Raw genomic sequence first — 19,381 nt, 5'->3', positions numbered from 1 at the left:
AATATCCTATAACTGTTTCAACTTAATAATTTAGAGAAGTTTCTGGGTCCGCATGAAAATATTATTATCGTCATCCACACCATTTCACTTTTTCTCTATTTTCAAGTTTAAGTTAATCATTGTTTTATAGGTGCATGGTGTCTGTTGATGATCTAGGCGCCGTGGCAGGAAATTTCTAAGTGAAGAGCTTAATAATTGTCGATAAACAATACGATTACACTCGCAATGAATAAAAAGAGAAGTTATTTTCATATGGCATCTTGTCGAAATTTCAATAAAAAGTGAACTCAAAAGGGACTGCATGAAAATGAATTTCACAGATGTGAATTCATGATGTTTGACAATTCCAAGATCGAATTATTCGATAACATAATGAAAAATTGGAGCTGAATGCGTTACGCAGAAACGTGTTATTTATTGAATATCTGAAAACGGTCAGTTTTGGGCTTATCGTGATGATAGTTCAATGCCTGAATTATAATATGAAAATTTCTAACGGCATGCAGGGAGACTACCTCACCGGTAATCAGGGGGTCGTATGTTCGAATCCTGCTGTGGGCATATGATTGATGGTACTTTATTGGTTTTCAGGGGTCATAATTCGATCTAAAAAATATGGGTTTCCATTTGAAAATATGGAGATTATAATGAAAACTGGAATCAAAATTCGGCGTTTGTCACTTGAGAAAACAAAGTTGATAGCTATTACTTTATGACAATGGTGAAAATGATCTAGATTTTCTCATAAACCTGGATGAGAGTGCGGATTTATGCAGCATCAAGTAACACGTATCATATGCATAACAAGTACAACGTAACAATAACTACGTAATAAAAAACTAAAATGTTACATTTATGCAAACCAAACTAAGAATTGACCTAATCTCATATAATATATTCATAATAATATTTTCATAATAAATAAATGGTATGTAACGTGATTTTCTCGGAGAAAACTTATCTCGAGCGCCAGCTATTCTTTTCACTAGGAAGAATAGCAAACCTACCAGAGTAGCTGCTAATCGGAGACAGAGTTCGCTGTTATCTAGGGTGGTAGCGATAACGAAGTAGTCAAAATCAAATTGTGTACCAGTTTATTCACACCTTCGGAAACTCATTATATATACAACGGAAATATGTGTAGGTATGAAATATGAGCGAATCGATCAGCAAACATATATTCGAGAAATTCGATCCGATCACGAGCACTTTATAAAGTTTATACCGGGTACAGTGAAAATCAAAGGTTGTTCAATAAAATGCGCCAACCAGAACTGACGAAATGGGTACTAAGGATGACCTCGCGAAGTGAAATGACTTGCTATACGGTATCGGGATGTAATTAATTGTATTTCTCCAGAAATGAAAGAAACACAGCCAGGGCGGATCTACTCGAGACTTTTATTCGCTACCCCAAGGGATTTCACTGACGACGAGAGGTATCTCTTATTCTCTACCCCAAGGGCTTACGCACCATGACTGATAGACAAGAAGAGACCTCTACTTCAACACCTACGACGCGGGAACGCGAACAGAGGGTTGATGGGACTTTCTCTTCACTACCTCAAGGGCTTACGCACCATGACTGATAGCGAAGGGAAAAGTCAGACTCGCGAAACAGGGTAAAGTACGGCAAAAGATAACATAAAGCGATACAGTACAGCAGTGCCAAAGAAGCAACCGGTGCAGGTCCAACAAAGAAACTGAACGGTAAAGATGGGGACCTACCTCTTTTATTTCAGGCACTCGCGGAAAACAAACGAAAACTTAAAATTAATTAATAAGAGCACTAACCCTCGCAACACAAAATTATTTTTGAATTCGTTGAACGGCTTGTCGTACACACAATCAAAGTCGAATCGCAGAGAAAAGAGAGTACAGAGCGTGACAAAAGAGAGCCGTCGCGGGGGAAAATCTGCTTTTATAGGCAAATCCCCCCACACGTTAAAAATCTGAAAACTCCAGAATGCGACAAGAGTGAAAAACGTCGTCAGCTCCGGTTAATCGCATATCAACATCAGAAAAACGTCAAAATCTTCAACGGCATGCAAGAAAAACAACGTTAAACACAGATAAACGGTTTTTTTACATTTACTCTGCCTATCGGAATGAATGTACTGAATATTTGAGAATTCAATATTTTCATAGGCGGAAATGTGAAATGAAAGGAATGCACTAAAATGAACTCCAATTTTCTCAGAAAACTGGGATTCATTACCGGTATTTTCTAAGTACCTAATGCGTATCATTAATTTCTTATTTGTTTTGACAGTTTCGTGACCAGACAGGCTGATCCGAGTCCATTTAAGTAAAAAGTTGCGCATATAATCGCATTAAATTAACGTAAGAAGTTGGGAGTTGCCAAATTGTCACTTATTATGTGTCTATTTGTTAAATGATAATTTTGTTAGTGGGCTGCATAAACACTGTCGTTGAAAAATAATACATTCAACTAATACTTGCTAATTGTTTATCTTTAATTGCTCATTTATATTTGTTCAAATCTGTATAAAATCCACACTAAATCCACAATGAAGATGAATTTTATGAAGATATCTTATGTTTTTCATAATCTAATTTTGGGTCAGGTTAAGAAAGAATGACCCTTCATCATTGAACCCAATAAAGAAAAAAAAGTCTTTATTAAGTTCAATGTGTATAAAATATACGTCGATTAGTTGGATAGCGCGTTCGAACCTTTGCTCACAAGTAGACCAAGCGCAAATTCATTTCAGGAGTTTCAAAATCATTTTGGCTTGCTCTGCGAAGTTCGGAAGCGTTTTGTAGTACACCGTGGCCAATGCTACTGTGGTACTCGGAGTGATTCTGCGACTGGTACGGAGAACGAAGTGCTTAGCAGTTGGTTTGAAACGTGCACTTGCTCATCGTTTTTCTTGTGGAAATACGAACCAGCTTTGTAACATGCAGCATTATTGGAAAGAGATTATTTTGATACATTCAAGTTTAGGTTGGACAAAAGTTCTTTCTTACCATTAGGTGTTTCCTTCTGATCAGGAAGAATTTCTATAGTCTTCACTGTTGTACTGGTTGTAACAGACGTTGGAGGTTTTTCTTCAAGTATGTGTGGGGCTGGTTCTGGGTCATTTTCTGTTTTCCTGTGAAAATATAACTTGTTGTATCGAAGTCTATAAAATTTCAACAGTCTGCAGGGTTTAAAAACAACTAGCATTTAGGGTTCTTCGGTTATGTTGACTTTTCCATCGGGTTGAAAGTAGTGTTGAGTTCGAATAATATTTATATAAATAATGGTCAGAAGCTACACACTTTTTCGATTAATTGTACCCTGAATTTTGACGTGTGGCTAATTCCATTAGAATCTTAAGACTTGTTGATATTTTTATCAGTGTTAAGAATCTCAATTTATTTTCATCATTTCTTACTGTTGAGGTAGCAGTTTATGTTTTACCCTCCTTACGGCTGATAGGGATGGCGAGAAAGTCACGTGGTATAATCGGATAATCCCATCTTAATATTAATACTATTTTTGTGCGTATATGTTGTTCGCGTATTTCGCAGATAATTTTTGCTGTGCGTTGATTTATGAATCATAACACATGCGCCACTTGCGCTTACTGATGAACCATACCTGCAACTTGCAACGGCAATTAATATACCATAAAATTCGTTCATCTTTTGTTGGTAAGTGTGTACGTAGTGCGAACTGGATACCTGCACGATTCGAAACGATCTAAGAGTAGTCGGTCTTTGCCTCTTCCTCAAAGTAAATAATTGGTTCGTGGACGTAAATTGAAGATACGTTTGTATTCGGATAGTACCTTTTTCATTTAAATTTCTTCGCTCCATTGAATGCTTCTATTTTTCACCCAAACGAATACAACGAAAGAAGTTTTCATGACTCATCCTCTAAAAACACCCTTTATAACAATATCGGAAATGTAATAAAAAAATGCATTGTAACAACGTGCATTTATTAAGCCATTTATGCACGAAATTTCAATCTGGTGGCATTCACCGGTTAGAAGTTATGAGGAGAAATTTTTTTAATTTTATCAACTTTGGTAGGATATATCTCATTCAATATGCATTTTGGGCCATGAGTTTATTTTTTCAAACTATGCTTATTTTTCAGTGTACTATCACTCCCAGAAAGCTCGGTACACATTTGTGACTCACCCTAGGTATATATTAAACATTTCTTACTGTGAGTGTGGATTAATTAATACATCATCAAGTAATACATATCACGTTACAATTATCAAGTAACAAATAATTAAAATGTTTCCTTTTAAGCAGACCAAATGAACAATCAACCTAACCTTATATTTCAATCACAAATGAACGGTTTTGTCTTTTAAACATCTGTTGAATCACTTAACCAGGGCCGCCGTCAGGACCGGCAAATCGGGCACCCTGCCGGGGCGGCACATTCTGGGGGCGGCAAATCAGTTGATAAAACGACCAATTTTTTCACACAAAAATTTTTTTTCTTCAAAATCGAAAAGACGAATATTATTAATCATTAGAAAAACAAGAAAAAGGTGGCTTTTTGCGCTTGGTCGCCAAACAATTCACATATGTTCTTCTCAAAGTAACGAATTAAAATGCATTTTAACCAGAAACAAGGGGAATACCGCCAGATGGAAAACGATCAAAGATGCCGCAGTCTACTCATAAATAACTATCAAAGTCAGCCTGTAAATATCTCCACTGCAGCGGGTACTCACTGTCCCTTTTTTTGCTCTCTAGTCAGTCGGTCACTTTGATAAACTTCACAGACTGTATAGTTTTTCGGACGATTCAGAAATAATTTTTATATGCTGTTTGCCAATCTGAATTCGAAATGTTAATTTCTGGGAAGAATTTGAAATACTTGAGAAACGAGAGTACCTATCAACCCTTTACAATTGTATATCGTGTTTATACGAATTGAAACTGTTGTATATTTTCTTATATGTCTTTATCTGTGTAGTTTCGAATTCCAAATTGAATCATAGTGAAGGTCAGTTCTATATCTGTATTTTTCAAACGTTTCACTGTATATATTTTACTGTATGATACCGGAGCCGGCGTAGTTAGTAGATATATAACCCACTCTTTTGTATTCTTTTTTTTTTTCTAACCTTTTTTTAAGATTCAACATTCTCTAAGGCATATCAATTTATAAAAAGACTCATCTCTAAATATCTACATTTTGAACATGTTGTACGTTATTCTATAAAGAATGATGTACTTATACTCGTTATAGTCAAAGCAAGGTGGCAAAATATCATTTTTCGGGGGCGGCGAAATTTTATTTTGCCGGGGCGGCAAAATGTCTGGCGGCGGCCCTACACTTAACCTAAGGTAAACGGATAAAACAAAATGCAAAAATAAAATCGTTTGTTTAGTTATATGTTCGTTGTAGGAATTTAGGTTTCGTGATCGGACAGGCCGATCAGCAAATACCTGCGTACGAATTATAAGAAAATCACGTTTGATTAGTGTTGGGAGCTGAGGAATTGGACAACTTCTACCTGGTTATTTGTTAATAGAGGGATCTACACGTTTTAGTGGTCAGTTCAAAAAGAAAAAATGAATATCTTACGTCAGAAACCACTAATGTATATGGGGTTTTCATCATGATTGAATTCAATCAGTTCGTCATCTCGGAAAGGCAGAAATGTTTCTATTCGTGTGACGAAAAAAAAATAATTTTTTTTTTCATTGAGGAACAAATATTCATTCATGTAAATAACTTTCCGAGGTGAAATCTTCTCTTCTAGGAATTTCGACATGAAAAAATTTCTCGAAAAATTTCGCTATTGGCTACAATTCGTATCCTAGTGAAATTGAAAAAAGACGTTCGTTAAGTCCTTCCATCTTTTCGACTAAAGTGGAAACTATTGTAATATTCGTAACTTCTACTCATCGCTCAAGATCTGTGACAACACCCCACATTCTGGTAGTCTTCCCCCCTTTACGCCTTATACGGATGGCGAGAAAGTCACGTGGTATAAACTCCTCTTGGGATAATAATAATTACGTGGCTGCATAAAATACGGTCATCAAGAAATAAAGCAATCAACTCTTTCCTGATAATTCAAAATCAAATCAAATCAAAATTTTTGCATTAAAAGAAATAAATATTGTATTATATATTTACCTAATACAAAATTGATCATCAGTTCCATTCTGAAATTGGTTTACAATAAGTCTAATATCTGTAATAGCTATTTTCTCAAAATTTGTTATTTGGGGCTGCATAAATCCACACTGTGACTTTTTTGTCTTCCTCTTCAATAATTCATTTCAAGTTTTTCTTCGATTATCGGATTACACTGCACTATTTTTTGTTCGAGACTTATGCCTTATGGTATGATCAATCATTTCTAAATCATATTATTTTTCGTGAAATTTGATATCCAGTTTGTTGAGAAAGTTCATTGGATCTATTCCAACAAAAAAAGCATGGACCGGATCCACGGATGTATCGTTATAAAAAATTTTCGCCTATCCTCGATTCCTCGTTATTGTTGTCTATTACAGTATTTTCTACTAGAATAACTAAAACGAAAATTGGAGGTTTCAAAATATATCCTGATATAACCTGATCACGATAAATAGCAATTAGGTAGACTTTTATAGGCAATAACCAGATATTTATTGACTCCCAGAAAAAATTGTCGTTGTGCCTCCACTAGTCCACTAAAATCACTATGGAAAATTGGAAAACCCTCCGTTCCATTGAAAGCTGAGTTTTTCATAGGATAGGAGATTTTCTCGCCTAAGTGTCGGTTAGTCGGACCACCAACATGTTTAGTGGTCAAGTAGATTTTTTTTTCATGGAAGAAAAAAAATGTTATTTTTTCATGACCATTCGACAAGTAAGCACTTACATTCACAATAAAACTTATCTCAATAACAATATTCTTTCATGATATGATATAGATGTACATACATCCCCCAATAGTGGCGTCAAATATTCTCATAAATTATACAGGATGCGGCATTTACTTTGAGAAAGTAAATTATCTCAGATGTTTCGAATGAAAGTTATAAGGTATCAAGAGGAAAAAAAAATTTGTTTTAACCTTGACTTCAAGGTTATTTTAAGGTCAACTTAATTTTTTCAAATAGAAATATCTTTTGTGCATATTCTTCATAAAAAAAGTGGTAACTTTTATTTGAAACTTCTTTCGTCGGATTTCAAATTCAAAATGTATTTAAAGTATTCTTATATCAGAGCACCATCGAACAAATTTTTTTTTTTTAATAACAACATGATTGTTATCGAAATTGTTATAAAGTTTTCCCCACTGAATTTTTAGTTCAATAATTTTAAATCCGATGAAAAAACGTTTCAAACAAAAATAACAACTTTTTTTGGACAAGAAGAATCTGCACTGGCTGAATATATCTATGCCTTTAAAAACCTTAAGTGGACCTTGAAATAATATTGAGGTCAAGGTCAAGGTTGAAGAAAAAATGTTAATTTTCTGTCCCACTTGATACAATTTTTATTTGGCAAATTTTTTCTGAAGTACATAGTTTTTGAGATAGTTTACTACCTCCAGTTAAAACCGCACCCTGTATATTCGAGAACAGGAGAGAAAGAGATCTAAAAATAGAAATATAGTAACAAAACGTATATAATATAACGTATAAAGGGTTTTCCATTTGAAAAAATGAAGTTGCATTCAATCTATTGTCCACTCAGTATACAGGGTGAGTCTTTGACTCGTACAAAAATTTCAACAGTAGATTCTTGAGGTCAAAAGACTTTTCCGTTGCCATTTTTTCGAATGGGCTTGGTTTAACTAAACAGTTACTCTTTGGTTTAACAGGCTGATGAAAAACCAAAAAAAAATCTCAAACGGTTTTTTTTTTTTTTTTATTTACAGAGAAAAGAAAAAAACAATGCTAAGCATTTGAGATGCTTCGACTTCTAGGTCATTTGCATCTCCTACTACATATTAAAAAATTGACTGGTTAAAAAAAAAAAAATTTCAAATATCATTTACAACGTTAATTGCATTCAAATAATGAAACAATCGCCTTGCACTAATAGGATCTACGTTCAGAATATCGTTTAGGTTGTCCCCCATTGCTGCTGCTCTTCTCTCTTCTTCGAATCTGGGGCAATCTATAAGGATGTGTTTCACGGTAAGGTTGTGGTTACAGGTGGTACATATTGGTAGTTCAGTGTTTTCTAAGTGGTATTTGTGTGTTATGGCTGTGTGACCTATTCGTAGTCTCCTCAAACTGATTTGCTCCTTACGATTGAGTGGTGTTACTGGAGATTTTTTTACTGTTTTTTCACATTCATGTAGTTTTGAATTTGTTTGTGACCAGCGGGTTTGCCATAGTTCGTATGCTCTGGATTTGTAATATGTTTTCACATCTTCCGAGGATTGATAGTTCTCCAATGGTGTTGATTCTTCAGATGCCGTCAAACGGTTTCGTCGAATGAAATGAGTTCCGGAATATAGTCTTTCATTTATTTCATGAATCTTTTTCGAACACAAGATATCACCCACGTCTCAAAGTTTTCTCATTATGACAATTACGTACCTAAAAAATACCAAAAATTCAAAGCACCCAACTCTTGAAACTCAGTTGGACGATTTCTCATGAATATTGGAGCTTTTTGTAAAATAACAGTATTCTCCATATTTTCTCGTATAATGCGCCGTTTTCGAATAATTTGATGTTCAAAAATTGAAAAGTATTTGTGAAATTTCAAAAATTGGGTACTTTGACTGAATACAACTCTGTCCAAATTATCCACAGATGTATAGTATCACAGATGTATCTCCTTATTATGAAGACACTTTTGTTTTTCCAGGGGTGGCACAGCTCATTATGAAAATTTAAAGTGGTTAAATGTTTTCATCTGGGCCGAATCGGAAAAAAAATGGTATAGGAAAAAAGTGTTTCTTTTGACCTCAAAAATCTACTCTTAAAATATTTGTACGAGTCAGTACATTTCGTTTTCCATATGGGAAATCTTTTTGGAACAAGTAGTTGATTTCGTATACCTTTTATGCATAACATTTGTTATGTGCATGTATATATCTCCAGTTGGTACAAATATGAAGGAGGGGTAATTATAGTAGAAAACCCTGTACTCACGATTATTAATTTAATGCCTAATCTTGTATGGAATTTATCTACTTATAATTTCTATAATTAAGCTCATTTTATCTATGGGTACACTATTTGTTTTGTACCTGTTCGTCTCCTATAATAAAATAAAATCCAATATAACTTGTGAAACTATTGAGGAGCTTATGGAAAAAAAAATGTAGTCTTTTCAACCACTTGCTATGATTCACGACGATGGAAGCTCACGACAATGATCGTTCCGATCAGATCAGATTTCGTGAAACATGGCTGGTAAGCCGGAAGAAAAACGTTGCCATACCATACCTACCTGGTATTTCCACATTCACACTACTTAGTATGGTTGTTTTTGCCATAAGCTACCCAATAAACAATCGTCCAATAAGTTTCATAGTGCACCAACCTTAATTTAGTTAAATCTTGTTCATGCTTTGTGAGCTTGATCTGACTCTCCAGATCCGGTATATGTCTGTTTATGGCTAGAACTGCGCTAGAGTAATTAACATGATGAGTAAATTTGCATTTGAAATCCTCGGGTGGTCCACAATGAAACAGGTAACAACTACCAGCATTCTGAAAAAAAATGGTAATTAAAAAAGCAGTCAATGATATAAGCTTATCGAAATAAATTCTTAAAATGGAGATTTCACTATCCACTTCATTTCGCCATGCAGGGGATGAGTGCCGATTGTCATATCATTTCAAAGTTCTCATCAATCTCATTTCATTGTTGGATGTGCTTTTAGGCATTGAGAAAAATGGTATTACTGAAAAATTATTGACCAATACTTCATTTCGATAATTTCTCAAAATTCAAGAATCTATCACAGAGTGATGATAGTTTGGCAAGGGGGAAATTGAGTTATTAAAAATATAAATTTTGAATAATTTAACAGGCCAAAAAATCTTCGTTCAAAATCCACTTTTATAAAAAAAAATTAAAAGAAACTCTAGATGAGCAGCATCCATGCTCCAATGCATTATAATGACGGCTCTATCGTTGTTGTAAACTTTGCGGGTAGTAGGTATTTCTGTAAAAGTATCATATTCAATATTAATTTTTATTAAGATTCTGTATGTTACGACTAAAGATAGGTGTGAGCATACACTTAAGATTAGCCGGCTAAACTTAGGTTTATATTCGAAGACCAGCTAACGTTCGATAAAGTATTCATCTGCGTCAGGGAATTTCATCTATAGCCGGCTAATGTGCACATTACCCAAAACGGAAAGGCTAAAAATGTATTCGATGGACACGCGGAGGGGTGATGTCTTTTGAATGGTCCGATGGGAAAAGACGAAAGCACGCGGCCACATTTTTGTTTCAATTTTTACAATTGAAATATGCAAAATTGCATCGAATGCTATTGTATTGAGGTTTTGTTGCATAACGGTCATGAGTTTTCAATTTAACATTTAATGAGTTATTTTCATCTGTTTAGGAGATTTATGCTCTTCAAATCGAGCCTAAGTTTTTTAAAATCAATTCACATGCAGAAGTAAGATATAAAGTTTTCCACAGGACAATAGGAACGTGGATTGTCAATTCTCTTGTGAAAAGCCAGAATATGACCTCACAAGGAAATGAAATATAAGATATTAGACATAGAGAATTTTTTTCTGTGAACAAAACTACCTACATTTTTCCTACCATTCAATAATTGGATTTACGGAAAAATTTTACATTTTAAAAATATGTGAAATTCATACAAAAAATGCATTGCATTAATATTTTGATTATATTCCTATTTCTTCACATTTTTTTATTTGCCGAAAATTTGCGCCCCTCATGACTTGCCAATACTTTTCTCCTCTTCTATTAGCTTCTACATTTGTAGTCGATGGGCAGTGGTTACACTTAAGTTTAGCCGGCTAAATATAGAAGAAACTAACATTAGCGAATACCCGAAGCTAAACCTGAGTTTAGCCGGCTAAACTTAAGTTTATATTCACACCTATCTTTAGCCGTAACATATAAATATTATGTAGGTACATTTTTATATAGGGTTGCTTCGATATTCAAATGGGTTCTAGTATTGAAATGATTATACCTGTAATGATGACCCTGTTCTATCAATTATGAAAATAAGCTCTGAAATATATAATTGCACGGTAACGTTACTTTTCTTCAAAAATTTATTTTATTGCCATTTTGAATTGGTAATTTTTTTACGTGAGTACAACAAAATCTCAGTTCTTTAAGCTTCACCAACGAATATTTTATAGGTATTACTCTTAAGGGCCAATTTCACCAAAAAGTTATCAACTACGCTTAGCTTGAACTCAGATTAAAATTCAAAGCAACTGTTTCTCACATTGACATCTGATTTGCCTATGAAGTGAAGTAAGGAGGGTAGAGAGACCACACAACACAGAGACACTCTATTTTAACTGAAGTTAAACATAAATGTATTCATCTCAATTACATACAGGTGATGTCAAAGTATACCTAAGTACCAGTAAACACGTTACAAAGAGTATAGTGCGACACAATAATCGACAAACGCTAAAAAAATTTTTTTTTTGCTAGGAACGACTATAGTTTATGGGATAGAAACTCATCCATGGAGTAAAATGCATTTTCTTTAAAAAAGCCTTTTATTTTCCTCATGAAGGCATTGTAATGTAGTGACGTCATGCCACCTGGTAGTTTGTTATAGAGTTTCAGACTATTATATATGTGCATGTTTCGCGTTTTCTTCATTCGATGTAATGGAGGTACATATTTGTCCTTGAATCGCGTGTTGTGGCCGTCAACGCTCAAGTGTTTTGGAACCTGTACATATAGGAGGCACTCCATGATGTAACAGTATGGGACGGTAAGTATTCAATATTTTTTCAAAGTGGTCTACAGATTGTCATTCGTCCTTCCTCTGCTACTTTTCTGATAGCATATTTCTGTTTCCGGATATAATTCTTGCAGGAACGTCCTCAAAGAATGATGCCATAGTTATCCTGTCATGGAATTGAGCATGGTACACATTCAAGGCTTTTTTCTGCCAGAAAGTTTTTTATATTTCTAATGGCGAACAGACAATTTATTCACATGCTGTTCCCAACCTAGGTTTCCGCTGATCGGTAACCCCCTTTGTTACATCGTTTGGTGATGACTACGATCTCCTTCGTTTTATCAGCGTTTACACTCATTATATTGTTCCCGAACCACTCAACAACATCATATATGGATTTGTTCGATTTTGCCACTTTTCCATCTCTTTTGATGAAAGAGACATCATCCGCCACAACATTATGCACCTAGTCATCAATGTAGAGAGCAAATAAAATTGGTCCAAGAACCGACCTCTGGGGTACTCCTCGGGTAACTCAACTTTTGGAAGATAACTTTTCATCAGGGCCCACTACTTGACAACGATCTTGCAGGTAAGATTTTATCAGTCCAAGTGCTGGTCCTCGGACTCCAACATATTCCAACTTGGATAGGAGTTTTTGGTGATCCACGTAATCGAATATGCCTTACTCAAATCCATGCAGGTTAACATCACTTCATCAGTGCTGTCCAGTGCCTCCATAATGAATTCCATTAATTGGACCAGGGCCGTTATTGTGGATCTTCCTCTCATGAAGCCATGTTGCCGACATGAAAGCAACATGCTTTTCTCAAAAAATGAGAGCTTGTCTGGATAAGGGCCTCGAATACTTTTAAAAAGGCTGGCAGTATAGATGTGAGCCTATAATTTTCGTAGAGAGTTTTTTCTCCCTTCTTATGCACAGGTATTACCCTTGCTAACTTCCACTCATCCAGGAAATATCCGTGCTCGAGACAAGTATTTATCAGATGCGTGAGTGGGTTCACCAGGCAATCAATCGTCTCCTTGGGTAATCTCACTGAAAAGCGATTAATATCTTTTCAGCATTTGTTTTTTAACTCTGAAACCGTCCTTATTACTTCCTCTTTCGTTAAGATGCGTGATCGACATAAATCGGTGACTATCTTTCCTTAACGCCAGTTACGTCTAATATCGGTTTATATCCTTGTTGAAATTGGCCCTAAGTTATTAATGGCACGTTATATAATATAATAATCAATTTGAATCATTTGAATTGAAATTGGTTCTGCGTCTTCCATTGGGCAGATGCGTTTTTATTGACCTACTTTTCAGCAGCTGGAAACGCCTTTTGGAAGATACAATTGTATAAATTTGAGGTAAGATGGAAGCTCTCATACTTGTATTTAGTTGCTCAAATGCCCGATTAACGATTAGATTAATGCTGATTCCAGAGTTAAATCATTGATGATTTTTAATTACTGAATGAATCGCAAGAAACTCTTTCTGATAACCACAAAATTAAAAAGAAAACGGGGCGTGAGCTTTCCAACTATCCCACAGGTGGTATATGTTTCTATTTGACCGGTTTCAGCGTTTCCCTTTTGAGATATTGGTTGAAAAAGTATTAATTTCATTTCTGACTTGTGCCCTGTACAAGGTGTCCCAAATTCGATTACCATTGAGGAGATATGGGAAACTAGAAGAGCTAGAGCAAAACAAATGTTTTTGAGTTATTAGCAAACATTTCCAAAAGTTCCCCTAACTTTTGTCTTCTGAGTGGGAGGTGAGATTCTTGAACCTTCTACAGGCACTTTTTTACGTAGAATTCCTCTTCTATATTTCGAATCATTAGGTAGAGTGTCGTTTTTTTGAATATAACCTTTATTGTATTTGTCATCACTGAATTGGAAAAAATTTATACAGGGTGATTCAGAACTCGAGGCGAAAAGTGGAGGAACGTATACTGGCTTCTATTCTTGATAAAAAAAGTAAAATAAAATTTTTGGATATTGTGTTAAAAATTTCTGCATGTCATCAATTTTAAACTTTAAAAGCTGATAGAAATACAGGAAAAATTGAATCCACCATTGCATGTTTTTCCTATTCTGAGTGTATTTGACTGCGTTAATAATTCGTTCCATTAATTTCCACTGTGTAAACTTTTTATTTCAAATATCCCCATATAAAATAATCCAAAAGATTCAAATCAGATGATCTCGCTGGCCATAACACCTGACCACGGTGACCAATCCATCTACCATTGAAATTTTGGTTTAACCAGGCGACAACATTTCGTCCAACATGCGGTGGTGCTCCATCGTGCTGATCGTACGATTGTAGGTATACCAAATCCACAGGAAAATCTTCTAGCAAATTATCGAGATTTTTTTCCAAAAACCACATACGCATCGGTATTCAAATGAGGATTGGTAGTAATTTTCCGTTAAAAACTCCGCCCCATACATTGAAGGAGAATCTTCGTTGAAAACCCCTTCTTTCAAAAGCGTGAGGATTTTCTATAGACCATACATGTTCATTATGCGAGTTATTTATGCCATCTCGAGTAAAAGTAGCTTCGTCCGACCAAAGCGTCTCCCTTAAGAAATTTTTATTTTGTTTATGCTGCTGAAGAAGCGAGTCTGTGAATGTGATCTCCTGGGTGCAAATTATGTACTTCTTGTACATTTTCGGTTTTCAAGGTTCTCCAAGCAAAACTTTAGGACACATTAAGACGGGCAGCAATGCGTCTATAGTATACTAATTTCCGGATTATCGAGCACACAATCTATCACCTTTTCTTCTCTCATAGCATCATAGTTATTATTCAGCACCAGTACGAGAAATGCCAATTTCAAACTGTCGCAGCCTCTGATAAGCGTCAGAAAACACCCGGCCAGATAGTTGTCGTCTATTAGGAAATCTCATGTTGTATTCCCGACAAGCTTTTAATGCGTTGCCATCACAAAAACCGTAAATAATATCTGCATATTTTTCGTCAGAAAACTCATTAATTTCGTGGCTTACTGTAATTTATGAAATTTAATTGGTTGCATACAGAAAAATTAATGTCCAAAAACTTGAAAACGAAGCTTCATCGGGCAAAACATTTTTTTACGTTTAATCAAGAATATCAGTCTCTATGTCCCTTTATTTTTCGCCTACTGTTTCCATCCGAAAAGGTTAATTATTAGGTCAATGAGACAGATTCATAAAAAGAATAACAAGTATAGAATTCGAAGCATATAGAGATACATATATTCCCAATAATAATTGCCAAATTGTAGACTTGGTTCAGCTCATTATTATTTCATAAGCTGGTACGAAAAATGCTGAATGATTATGAAAACTTAATTTTTTTTCTCAAGAACTGGCATGTAGTCGAACGTTAAATACTCATTTCCAATTCGGATTTACGAAAAGATGAATTCGGTTCAACAGTAACTCTTCCTCGTGTGACTTCTTATATACTTTTTCGAGGTTGTTCACTCAAAGAACCGAAATTTTGTTAACCGTTTTCCAACCGAGCTAACACAACATAATTATAGGCCTTTTTTCAAAATTTTTCAATCAGTAAAGAAATATGGAATAAGGAGCTAAACCAATACTACAGTTTGACAATTATTGGAGATATTTATGCAGCAAACTCTATACTCACCTTTCCATATCATATTCTATGCTCGCTTTATTGTTATCGATGAAATCAGAGGGGACTTGAGGAAACTATGGCAATTTGACTAACACAATTATTCACGTTTTTGAGTTCAGAAGAAAACAGTAGCATATATATATTTTCGGAATCTGCGATTTTTTCCAAGTCAAAGATGACAAATTCAAAAAAAGGTTACATTTAAAAAAATAGAATTTTGCCTCACACTTCAAAACCTTAAAGAGAAAATTTGTTTTTGATATTATCTGTGAATTCTTCGTGAAAAGTGCCTGGGAGAGTTTCAATTTTCAGATATGTAACTTCAAAGATATAAAAGTTATGAGAACTTTTCAAATTCGTCAAAATCTCAATTTTTGCCAATAACTTATAAACGAAGGATCGTAGGAGGCTACGGTTCCCACTATTCTTTAGTTATCTGAAAAAGAGAACGGAAATCTGTTTTGCTTTAGCTCTTCTGTTTTCCGAGATCCCCTCACTGGACATCTAATTTGATACACACTGTATAAAACACATTCGAATATTACACAACCTTTCGATTCTGGTGAGACCCTGCAATTTGGTTACCTACCTTTAATTGAATTCTTATATAAGGATGACAACTTTTCACATTCATGCGTTAATTATGAATGATCGAAGAAAAAATTCATTCTTTTGTGTGAAATGAATTTGATAGAACAATACCTTTCACAATCAGGATATTATATATTTCACTATCAAGCTTATTACTATGTATTAAAGTGAGGTATACAATTCATCAGAATAATTGAATTTCTACAAGGAAATTCCATGCATCACTTGGACAGGACGTGAAAAATATTTGGGCTCGTTTCAAAATTAGTAGGAATGCTGGTAGAAATTATTCGATCATTCGAAATTTTCCTCAACTATTCTTTTCTATTTTTCTCACCTTGTCTTCGTAAACAAATACATCACAGTTTTCCGTTTCACAACAAAGCCTCAAACATTCCTGTCTAGAGCCCAGATCAATAGCGTTGAGATATTTAGCACCCATTTTTTGAGAATCTTGGGTCCTAATGATCTTATCTTTATGAATATCAAAATTGTCTATACATGTTGAGAGATCGATGTCAGTCCTTTTAACTCTATTGAATGTATAATCACTATTACTTTGCGAATACGCAGAACTTATGGATACAAGTAACACTAGTAACGTTTTGATCATGTTTGTTTTTATTAGAATTTGTTGATAGTATGATTGCGTTTGACAATGTGAAGACATTAGACCGTTCGGAAAGCACGAGTATAAAATTCAATATTTCGGAGTTTGCGCTTAGAATTTTCCTATCGTGGAAAACTTTGGCGATTCGGGGTTGTGCGGTGGAAAACGATAGGTCATTGAAGACCCATAAAATCTCCCTGTTATCCTATTTAGGTACATCAAATCTGAAGGTCGCACCAATGATATGCATACTTTGACATAATATTATCTGAAATTATCACATCATCAGATGGAGATCACATGTAGAGGCTTTCTGTGATCCATTAACGATTTTAGCTGAATACCTCAACACAGGCACTCGGTGAAATCAGTAGGTATATCATGCAAACTGTTTATACTGCCCCCAGTTTTCCTACAAAAACCAATTCCTCTTCGAAAAGTTCAAAAGAGGCTTGAAAATCCATAACAGTCTGTCCTATCATTGGAATCGATTGCAAGCTGATTTATTCAATTATTATTATTCAAAAGAACTTGAATCTCTGTATAGTCAAGTTTGACTTCATAAATGAGACGTGATTTCTTTTCATATAGCCTAAGAGATCTGAGCCGATCTGAGGGTTGTTGCTTCCAATTTACGGTGATGCTCTATATGTAGGTATATATTATCCAGAAACTGAAAAAAAAATATTCATGTAGATCATATCGTCAGGAAATTTTTTGACTCATGATCAAGCTCTTTCGGAGCATAATCGAGATACAGGGTGTTAAGACTTTAAGCTCATTTTTCAGTAATATCATTGAGTATCAAAGTTTAATACTTAATGGTAACATTCAATTGAGTGTGGTGAGCTGTTTGTGAGTTCCGAAATAACAGTTTTAGTTTTTTTTATTCTCAATTCAAATACAGTACAATCGCGATACTGTGAACACTCGCTCGTTAGAACGGCTCAATAGCTTTTCTGCCAAAAAGGGTGCAAACTAAGATCTCACAATTTTTTCAACCATTGTAAACCTTCGATAAGAATATATTTTAGTTTTATTAGATAATAAATCTGTAAAGCAATATGTTTTAGAGTTTGTATTTCAGTGACCTCCGGTAACATGAACAACCTCTATGGTGTGAACAACCCTGGTTTTATTCTGTTCACGTTATCGCGATTGTACTGTATGATTAATTATTCAAGAACCAAACCCAAAATGGAGGAAAACCTATAATTTTGACGATGGTTTTTCTGCCAAATTGGATTTCACTCTTTGAATTCTAACGATTCTCTAAGAATTTCCGAGAAAAGAAAAAATGTTTATGAAACTCAAACACATTTTTTTTTTAAATTCCACGCGACGTTGTTTGCATTTTTTTTTACTATTTTTAACCTTAGGCCGAATATGAAACAGAACACAATTTTTTCATTGAATGCCTCTTTGACTTCTAGCTCTATGGTGGTCTTACGAAGACCAAAATTGTGATAACGAGGCTGCCCAAACGTCATGGATGATTATCAAATGATCACAAGAAAATTGTAACCGCAGTCGTGTCAAACTTCTCGCATTGAAAGGGTTGATCCTTACCTTCCAAATGCGGGCAGGGGAAGTGTGCCTATGATGGCATCCTGCCATATACTTCCCTCTGAAAACCCTGTAACAATGCTGTACGTGTAAAACTTTGAGGTCATGTCGTAGTGCAAGTACCTTATTCGGTTTATTGAAAGACATTTATGCCTGATGGCATAGTCAAAATGTTCCTAAGTTAGCATAGGGTGCCATCATATTCTTGGTTTTTGAAATAACAGCTATGGCAACAAGAAGTAAGAGACAAATTTGGAAAGAGGAAGATATGGATTCAGTGCTATAAATGCTGTGAAACAAAAAGTGATGTGTTGAAATCTGGCAGCTAAAACTTTTAGCGTGCCATCGAAAACTTTGAGAAGAAGGTTTGCGCTAAATAAAGAACCTATAAAAGACCATCTAGGTGAATAAAGGCCTACTTTCACGAGTCAGGTGGAAGCCAAACTGGTGGAAGAACAATTTAATAATCAATGTTATTTTATTTTCAGTTATATGCCATCATAGGACACATATGCGCTTATGATGGCACCCAAGACCAAATTTTTAAAAATGTTTTCATCCATTTCCTTTCAGATTATTGCTGAAAATATGGAAAAAGTTTATACTACATGTTGGTATACATCAAATATGTATAGTCGATCATCCAAAGAAAAATTTGATATTTTGATAATTCGTTAAGGCTGCCAACATGGCCATAATTGCATGACCGTCGCTTAGTAGTAAATATTTATGATTAGAATAATTCCAATTTACATTTTAGAGATGAGGATCAAGCCTTCCGATCCGAGAGTGTCACCTTTATGACAGACAACCAGAATTGATGATACCAAATTTTGTTTACTTACACAGAATGCTTAGGGGGAATCCCACCACGTGACTTTTCAGATGCGGTTGTTACGTCCTTTTCCGATTCCCTTCACTCAACACAGGAAAACAATTCAATTAGTTGATGTTGTCACAACGTGCAAATTATCACTTATTTAAAAAATAATCAAGAAGAATACTAGACACAATACATAAAAAGAGAATAGAGAGTTTCAACTTCTGAGTTTTGGTCTGTTGCTTTTACTGTCCATTTCAATACAATTATATTTG

The 19,381-nt window shown here is 34.8% G+C and overlaps 2 protein-coding genes across 4 annotated transcripts in view; one reads left to right on the top strand and one right to left on the bottom strand.

The window, feature by feature from the left end:
• LOC123313096 overlaps window positions 1-16,785 on the bottom strand; it is a 79,890-nt gene extending 63,105 nt beyond the window's left edge. For all 3 annotated transcript variants that reach the window (XM_044897811.1, XM_044897809.1, XM_044897810.1), the window contains exons 1-3: window positions 16,448-16,785; window positions 9,488-9,657; window positions 2,992-3,116 (exon numbers count right to left, since the gene is read on the bottom strand). In XM_044897811.1, the coding sequence (XP_044753746.1) occupies window positions 2,992-3,116; window positions 9,488-9,657; window positions 16,448-16,780 (628 nt within the window). In that variant the 5' untranslated portion in view covers window positions 16,781-16,785. The remainder of the gene's footprint in view (window positions 1-2,991; window positions 3,117-9,487; window positions 9,658-16,447) is intronic.
• The window catches only part of LOC123313099 (protein phosphatase 1 regulatory subunit 14B), a 96,644-nt gene that overhangs the window by 11,532 nt on the left and 65,731 nt on the right, over window positions 1-19,381 (top strand). The gene's annotated exons all lie outside the window — the stretch shown is intronic.

The sequence above is a fragment of the Coccinella septempunctata genome, chromosome 5, assembly GCF_907165205.1.
Source record: "Coccinella septempunctata chromosome 5, icCocSept1.1, whole genome shotgun sequence".
Classification (NCBI taxonomy): domain Eukaryota; kingdom Metazoa; phylum Arthropoda; class Insecta; order Coleoptera; family Coccinellidae; genus Coccinella; species Coccinella septempunctata.
This window is presented reverse-complemented; position numbering and strand designations above follow the sequence as displayed.